Source organism: Sebastes umbrosus, chromosome 15, assembly GCF_015220745.1.
Source record: "Sebastes umbrosus isolate fSebUmb1 chromosome 15, fSebUmb1.pri, whole genome shotgun sequence".
Lineage (NCBI taxonomy): Eukaryota > Metazoa > Chordata > Actinopteri > Perciformes > Sebastidae > Sebastes > Sebastes umbrosus.
The window spans coordinates 17810431-17819377 of record NC_051283.1 but is presented as its reverse complement, the minus strand read 5'-3'; the positions used below and the strand labels follow the sequence as shown (position 1 = coordinate 17819377).

The window sequence follows — 8947 nt, the reverse complement described above, 5'->3', positions numbered from 1 at the left end:
CTACGACTATTTTTTAATGAAATTTTTCGACATGCTATATTATGACTATTTTTTAATGAAATTTTCCAGCATACTATGACTTATTTTTTTACAATGACTTTATGACTTACTATACTATACATCTGGTGCAACTCAGCAGCCCTTACTTTTGGATTAGGGCTGACCATCAGCTGGTTCAGGTGTGTTAGAGCAGAGAGAACTGGAGAATAGGCAGGTAGGGGGTCTGGAGGTCTGGAGTACAGAACCTAGGGTCTAGGCTATGGGCTAGAATCAATATAATTAATGAAACAGCATTTAAAAAAATTCTGAACCTGCTCTACAGATTTACAGAATATGATTTTACATGGCAAACATTGCCAGATGGATTAAATGTTCAGAGGAAGGCTGAATATGTGTAAATAATAATTATAGCAAGTTCTGTTTTTAAGCTTTTTGGGTGTTATCTATAGCAATAATAATGGTAAAAAATTATGTAAAATTGCATAGTTTTAGGTCAAAAACCTTACAATTTTCTCTGGGGGAGGAGAAGTAGGATCATTTTTTCATAAACTTTTATACATTCTTACTTCTTTTTGCAAAAAGAGGAGTCGCCCCCTGCTGGCTATTAGAAAAAAGCAAGTTTAAGGCACTTCCGTATTGGCTTTACTTTTCATAGCCCACTTAGCCCACTGGTTTAGATGCTGCAATAACATCAGTTACATCAGATCTGGAGAGTATTTCTTAATTTTAATGAAAAGCAAAAAACAACACTGAAGGCGATGTTTTCCGTCTTCTCCCGACTGGCTTTGGCAAGAGATTGATTGACAGATGGTTCATCCAATCACCTGCCAAATATTTTTTTAAAGTGCCTGCCCTTTCCAAACAGTTTCCGATGACGACTTTTCAGATGGTTCTGTGTAACAAACTATCTGGCGGGTCAGATTATCCCAAGAGATAGCTTTCACAAGAATGGGTTACACGTGAGGTCACAGTGACCTTGACCACCAAAATCAAATCAGTTCATCTTTGTGTCCACATGGACGTTTGTGCCAAAATCTGATGGCGTTCCTGATATATCACGTTCACGAGATATCCGGCCACAGCGGTTGCCCATACGGAGGCATAAAAATGTGAGCGTGCAAACAGCTGTCCTTTTCAGATGACGTCAAATCTAACAGGATTCCATCAATAAACTACACAGAATCCCACTACAAGATTTTTAAGGGCCTTAAAATGATTATAAACTTTTAAGACCCAGCAGAAACCCTGATTTGATTGTCACTCTACAACAGCTATTAATATAAACTTGTATACACTTGCAATAAAGAAATTTATTGTCATAGAATATATGATTAAGGAAACAGATACAAATTTATGAGACGACAATAATATGCACTAAGTCAGGATAGAATTGGAAAATCTGGCCATGTTCATAAAATAGTAATTAATACATATAGCTAGAGATAACGAGGAGAAATGCAAGAGAGAAGAAAGTAAAAAAAATAAGATAAAAAACTGATCACAGTTGGTCATCACATAAAGAAATACAACCGTGAGAGTGATACTGTCAAAACTAAGAAATCACATTAAAACTGACAAGGCCAGCCAATACTCAACAAGGGCCATATTCAGACCTGGTATTAAGAGAGTCCTCAGTGATCGGATCACAAGTGGACAGCTCTAAGTACAGGTGTGAACGATCTCTCCCTGCTCAACTGACGTCCCGCTGGGATCCACGGGTCTCTGTGCTCCTCATGTGAATAGACAGGCAGTCGCGAGCACTTGTCTGCCTCGCGGCATGGAAACAGCCTTTTTGCTCTTAATAATCTAAATTTGTACGGAGCTAACACCCGTATTATGTCACAACGTCTGCTCTATTAGCCGTGTGTTTACTACGTGTTTATTTGCATATAGAGCGGGGAAGTGAGATCGGATCACAAGTGGTCACTGAAGACGCATGTGGAGACGCATTCTAATGCCAGGTGTGAACAGACGTACTTAAAGCTGTCCACTTGTGTTTTGATCACTCACTGTTAATGCCAGGTCCGAACAGGGCCATCGTAGCTGCCTTCAGCGACAGCCAACAAATGACTCATTGTATTTCTCAAATGGCTGCTGGCTGCTAGTAGAGCTCCTTGATTTCTGTACAGACCTCCTTCCAGACTTCTGCTTGAAAATAGGGGAGCGGAGGAACTGCAAGTCTGTGAACTTGTCTCCACGCCTAAGTTTCCTGTCAAGATGACAAATCAATTGTTGAGTATTCATACAGTAAAATGTGAACATATCTTAAATCATCAACAGTAAGGGCAGCATCAACATGTGAACTTACGCGTTTAGCGTGGGTTCCTTGTAGTCCACCACCATGGTGCAGCGCCGCTTGCGAGCAGGAACAGGGGTGGAGCATCGGGCATCTGAGGGCCGTGAGCCACCATGGGAGAATTTGCGATAGGCTGCAGGGGACATATTGGTCACATCACACAGACTCAAGCCCCGCCCAGCTGTCCTTACACCAAGCCCACCTGTAGAAACGTGAAGGAAGATGTGATCCAAAAGCAAGAAATAGAAGACAGGAGTTGTGTGCGTGTATTCATGCGCGCACACCAGTGAGCAGCTAAAAGACAGAGTGCAAAGAAGCCAGTGCATCGAGAAGTGACCATGCAATGAAAATGTGATCTGGCCAAGCCTCCCAAGTACCCACTGATGTTGTGACGAAGCACTTGTCTTCTAGCATTCATACTGTGAGGTTTTATTTCGACAAGCATGTTTGGGAAGTGACAAGTAAACGTACGTTTTTTGCTCGTCTTGACCCTCTGGGGCGTTTTGTGGGGTAAAGGAGGAGGAGCTTCACCGGAGGAATCTCCGAAATTGGACAGGACGCTGTCTATTCTCATCATCTCCACTTCAACCAGAGGGCTGACAGGCAGCAAACAATCCTTCTCAATAACCCCTCTTTGAGGCTCTGAAAAACCAGGACAAACAAACACACGTAACCATCTTTAATTCACACATTATGATCAGCAAAAACAGGCACTCAAGTGCAAAAATGAGCCATGCAACAATTTTCTAAACAATTCTCCATAACACCTTTGTTATAGGTCACAGAGAATATCACACCGTAAGGTCATCATGAGACAAGAGGATAACACCAAGACAGATTTTTGGGTTGCACTGAAGTAGGGATGCACAATTCGTATATCACGCCGATACTGACTCATATAGCTGGATTGGGTTTCGATGACAATGGGGCCGTTCTATTCAATGCTATGTTTATATACTATATTCATTATAGACTGGAATTTTAATTGCTGTTTAAGTTTTGACCAATTTGTTGCTGCATTAACAAGGTTTACACCTGAATTATAATTCAGTAAATCTGTATATCGAAATCAGTATGGACTTATTTGTTACATTTTGTTTTACAAAGTTAAGAAAGCAATGTTTAAGTCAAGTCTGTTGTTGTCCTATCACATAAAAGAATAATTACAGTCACTTCCACACAGTGAGGCATACATCTTAATATTAAACACTGGTATCGGTATCGCTATCTGTATCGGGACTGAAAAACTCAGATCTGTGCATCCCTACTACTACTGAAGATCAGCTGGGCGAAGAGGTGCCTCAGTGAAGTTGAAAACATTACACAAGAAAAGAAGAAAAAATGAATTACAGACGGACTAAAACCTCCTTGTCTGACTGGCAAACAGGTGGATGTCTCTAAAGTATCTATTGATATCACACTGCCTGAAGGCAAGCACTTCATTTTATCACCTCATGTCATATAATTTTTAGAATAATGGTTAGCAATTAATATTTTGATGATGTAGCTTTTAGCATTCATCCAGTGTTCAAGGAAGGACACTGCATTATGGACAATGATATATATAATAGCAATGGACCAAGGTGTGAATATAGGGAAATGCGTTGTTGATGCCTAAATAAGCAGACTGTCTCCCCCGGTGGCATTAGAACCTGAGCACCATAATTACAGTGCTCGACGTGTTCCTGACCATTTACTCACCTTGGTGATTTTCCTGTCTCAAAATCGCTGGGTCAGGGCTGTTAGAGAAGCTAAAGTCAGAGGAGTGACGAGCTTCTTCCTTTTCAGGCTCTACAGCCTCATCTCTAAAGACTACGAAATACAAAACAATGAAATAAATTGATTAATTACAACCACCTAAAGTCTAATAAATCACATTAAACATGAAGTTGAAGTTAAGAACAACAAACCTAAAAGCTCACCAGAGATCTCCTGTTTAGGAGGGATGTTTTCTTTCTGTCTGACGACTTTAGAGGGCCGGCCTCTACGAGTTGTGATCACTTTGGCCTTGTCAGGGGAAGTCTGTCTCCGTCTGCTCTTCTGAGGGACATAAAGGCTGTCCTCCGATTCAGAAGGTGATGATGACGAGCTGGATTCAATTGATTTGGAAACCACAGGTGAAGCTTCAGCTTGTGGAATTTCTTCAGTGAAGGGCGTGGACGACTGATTGTCCTCTGCCTTGGCCTTGAACGGTGTGACGTGAACAGCCTCTTCACAGTCAAAGTCAAACGTGTCATTAAATCCCAGTGAGGTATTGAGCTTATTCCCTTGTGACAGAGGGGCTGTTTTAGAAGCCCGTGTGGCTGACCGGTCCCGACTCTTGGAGCGAGCTCTGGGTTTTGGATTCTCCCAAGGTTTCTTTAATGGGACACGGTCTGGTTTGCGGCCTCTCTCTGCTTTCTTTGCAGCAGGTTCTGGTTTGCTGCGGGGCTGCTGCTGGGCTTTTTTTCTGCTGGGCTGCTGTTGGATGTTGTTGTTATTTTTGGGTGGGACAGGTTCAGGAGTAGAATGCTGAAACTCCTCAGTGTCGACGGGGTCCGCTAAATCTGGTTCTGCTCCTCGCTGTGGCTGATTCGTATTTTCACCGTCACTACGAATAGGACTTGTGAGCAAAGTACCCAAGCCTGCGATGGGGTTCCCCTCACTCAGCGACTTCATTTCTTGCACACGCTCAGACCTCCTCCTGCTTCTTCTATCTGCATTGCGACGCCTCACACCCACTGTAGATGGCAGGGCAAGCTGCTGGTCAGATTGTGCATTCTTTTCAGAAGGCTGGGGGTCTGTGACGAAAAGGACAAAATCAATATTATCATTGAAACTGTTTAGTTATTTGGATACATGCAATAGTTTATCAAAACAGTGAGACCAGTACACAACAGCTGCCATGTATTAATGTGCAAAAGTCTTTTTTTCCAATTGACAGGCAATAGAAATGCTCCTAATCCTATATTTAGCACCTTTAAGATTAGTAGCAGTAGTAGAAGAGTGTGTGTGTGTGTGTGTGTGTGTGTGTATACCTGTACAAATTGGTGAGGCTTTGCACTCAATGGGCTTATCAAGGTTCTGGCTGGTCCGCTTTCTCCTGTAAATTGAGAGGTAATAGATCCTGATGGTCATAAAACTCAGGATAAAGGATGTCATCAAAGTTTATGTGATTAATTTTAGTTTTTTTAAAAGTTACCTTGCCGAATCCACATGGTGTTTGGGTTCAACAAGGATGTTTGGAGGTTTAGTCTAAATCAACACAGAAAGAAATAGAATATTTTTTCTTTCACAATGTCACACAGTGCTTCAAAATCATTTGCATGTTAGCCAGGATAAGGACAGATCACAGGTCTCCTGGATGTACCTCTGTAGCACTGACTGCCAGAGCTTCCTGCTCTTTGAGCTTCTTCTTGAGCAGAAGTAGGTGAAGGAACAGCGCCTGTTGCTCCCTTTTCAGCTGCAGGATCACTGCATTGGCATGTCTCCCTTTTTCCTTTTCAGCTTGCAGGGTTACAGCCAGTTCCTTGTTGTTCAGCTGGACACCCTTCAGGATGGTGTGAATGGAGTTAACCACTGGGAGAAAACATGGGATGGATGTTATTTGCTTGGTTATGGCACAATTTAATTTGCATGTCATCAAAGCTTAAAACTTTCCTGTTTGCTGCTGCCTTTTATTAAACCAGATAATGATCTTATATACTGCACTAGAGCTTTTACTCTTGTGTGTTATACTCTATTTTAGCGTCTTTTAATTATGTCTTAATGTTCTTTTGCACTTTGCCGCAATGTTCTTGAATGTTTATGTAAAGCACTTTGAATTGCCCTATTGCTTAAATGTGCTCTACAAATAAAGCTACCTTGCCTTGCCTAATGTATTGTTGTTGTTTTTCTTTTTTCTTATCTGGACTTTGAGTCTGCAATAAAGTTTGAATTGAATTGAATATCTTGTGCACATCTGTCCATGTGATGGTTTTGGCGATTACAAGTACTAGCAGTCTACATAATTGTGTGTAAACGTACATTGTAACTGTGATTGTTGACGTGTAATATAAAGCTATAGGCTCATGTCCTCACCACTGCTGCTGTTGTTTATCATTTTGGACCGTCCTTTGCTGGAAGATGAAGCCCGATCCAGCCGCTTGTTCCTCTTCTCCTTCATCCTCTCCTTTATGTCCTCCAGACTCTGCTGGAAGGACTTCTTCTGGATCCGTTCTTTCACCATGGCTCAGGAGGTTTGATTAGTTATCCACGTTATCCAACTTATCAACAGCTGCTGAACACCTCAGCAAAACAAACCACTGAGCTAACGTGCTAGCTAGGTTAGCATGCCAGTAATCTTCAGTAGATGCAGTCCAGCGTCATAGAAAACAACGTAACATGTATTTTACCGACACGTGGATATCGCCAAGCTTTTGGTGTGTAACAAAACGCGTTAGTTACTAAAGTTAAAGCGCATTATAACCCATTTAAACCGTGATTTTAACACACTATATCTATATCCGACTCTCTGCTCTCCTCCGCGAGCTGACGTTCGAATATAGAGCCGCGACCGTTGATTGGTTGGAATTTGAGATAACGTCACTTCCTGTAATTCAAACTTCCCTGCGCAAGATGGCGCTGATGCATAGCAAAAAAAACTAGAAAAGCAATTTCTGAAGGAATTGCGGTGTGAATGCTGGATGCTGAAGAGCTGACGCTACACTGTAATGCTGGTTTAAATGTTGTGAGAAGAAGGTGAAGTAGTAGGAATAGTTGGAAAAGTGGGAATGAGTTGAATTTGTATGAATTTCATTGAAAAGTTGAATAATACCAATAATTTATAAAAGATGTGGAGTATTTGAAGGTTTTTGAGTAGCTGACGTTAAACTGCATTGATGGCTTTAATCTGTATAAAGAAGGTGAAGTATTAGGAATAGTTGGAAACGTGGGAATGAGTTTAATTTGTATGAATTTCATTGAAAAGTTGAATAAAACCAATAATTTATCAAAGATGTGGAATATTTGAAGGTTTTTGAGTAGCTGACGCTAAACTGCATTGATGGCTTTAATCTGTATGAAGAAGGTGAAGTATTAGGAATAGTTGAAAACGTGGGAATGAGTTTAATTTGTATAAATATCATTGAAAAGTTGAATGATACCAATAATGTATCAAAGATGTGGAATATTTGAAGGTTTTTGAATAGCTCACGCTAAACTGCATTGATGGCTTTAATCTGTATAAAGAAGGTGAAGTATTAGGAATAGTTGGAAACGTGGGAATGAGTTTAATTTGTATGAATTTCATTGAAAAGTTGAATAAAACCAATAATTTATCAAAGATTTGGAATATTTGAAGGTTTCTGAAAAGCTCACGCTAAACTGCATTGATGGCTTTAATCTGTATGAAGAAGGTGAAGTATTAGGAATAGTTGAAAAAGTGGGAATGGGTTGAATTTGTATGAATTTCATTGAAAAGTTGAATAAAACCAATAATTTATCAAAGATGTGGAATATTTGAAGGTTTTTGAGTAGCTGATGCTAAACTGCATTGCTGACTTTAATCTGTATGAAGAAGGTGAAGTATTAGGAATAGTTGAAAAAGTGGGAATGGGTTGAATTTGTATGAATTTCATTGAAAAGTTGAATAAAATCAATAATTTATCAATGATGTGGAATATTTTAAGATTTTTGAATAGCTGAAGCTACACTGCATTGCTAACTTTAAGTAAATTTCTTTGCTGAGATGCAACTGATTTGGTATTCATTATTCATCTTGCATTGTCTGAGACTTAACAGTAAACCACCACACAGCACAACCAAATATCTAATTATAATTATTGCTGTTTCACTCAGCATCTGCCATCTTTTCACCTTTTTCCTGTCTGTGGGAGGCAAACAAAGCAAAGTGCAGAACACACACCACTGGGAAAATGGAGCCAGGCTATAGTAAATTTCTTCCTTTTTTTCAAATAAGGAAATTAGATTAGTACTCATAAAGGGTCAGGTTCATTCAGCCCATAAAAAATGACTAATTGGGTATTTATAATTGACTGCTGAAGATAAGAGCTTGAGCGGTGCTTTGCAAAGTGCTCTGCTGCATGTATAGAGCTGATAATTGTGTTAATCTAAAAGCCCACTGACAGGCAATGTTTAAGTTGTATTCCTTGAGGTTTTTCTGAAACTCTTGTGGCTCTTTCAAAATTAGATTATGCAGTAGCTCAGAAAGCAAGTCAATTATTAGATGAATGCACATTTTAATTTGAGTCAGTAAGTCTTATGACACTATGCTCCAGTGCCCAGCCTCCGATCTTTTTTTTTTTTTTTTTTTTTTTTACAGTATATTATACTGTAGACCCTAGAAACCAGAAATGTGTGGCTCAAAAAGAGATGTGCCGACCAATGGATGCATTTGTGCAAAGCATAGAGATGTTTCAAGATAAGGGGCAGAATAGAAATGTTTATTATTTAAGTTAGACATTATATCAGAATTGTAGACTATACCTCTCAGCATTGGTAACGTGTCCCACTTTGTCCCACACAAAAATACTCTTTTGATTTGTTGGGATCTGGTCACCCTAGCTTCCATGCCTATAGGCTACCCATTCCTACCCTTCTCAGGTTTTGCTCAGTAAATGTTCTGTAAATATTGAATTACACTGAATATCTCGTCATGATCTCATTTACTTT

At 39.9% G+C, this 8947-nt stretch overlaps 1 protein-coding gene across 5 annotated transcripts; it reads right to left on the bottom strand.

Annotated features, from left to right (window-relative positions):
* Positions 1 to 1293: 1293 nt before the first annotated feature.
* On the bottom strand, positions 1294 to 6845 carry sgo1 (shugoshin 1). Of its 5 annotated transcripts, XM_037795988.1 has the most exons (10): positions 6670 to 6844; positions 6356 to 6513; positions 5646 to 5854; positions 5478 to 5530; positions 5314 to 5378; positions 4219 to 5076; positions 3998 to 4108; positions 2768 to 2938; positions 2309 to 2498; positions 1294 to 2209 (listed from the first exon to the last, which is right to left on the bottom strand). In XM_037795988.1, the coding sequence occupies exons 2-10, from the start codon at positions 6501 to 6503 to the stop codon at positions 2050 to 2052; spliced, it is 1965 nt and encodes a 654-aa protein (XP_037651916.1). In that variant the 5' UTR covers positions 6504 to 6513; positions 6670 to 6844; the 3' UTR covers positions 1294 to 2049. The 5 variants fall into 5 exon arrangements, 4 of the variants coding, with proteins under 4 accessions (XP_037651916.1, XP_037651917.1, XP_037651915.1 ...); XM_037795989.1 differs by having other exon boundaries at positions 2309 to 2429; positions 6356 to 6844; XM_037795987.1 differs by having other exon boundaries at positions 6356 to 6843.
* Positions 6846 to 8947: the final 2102 nt, after the last annotated feature.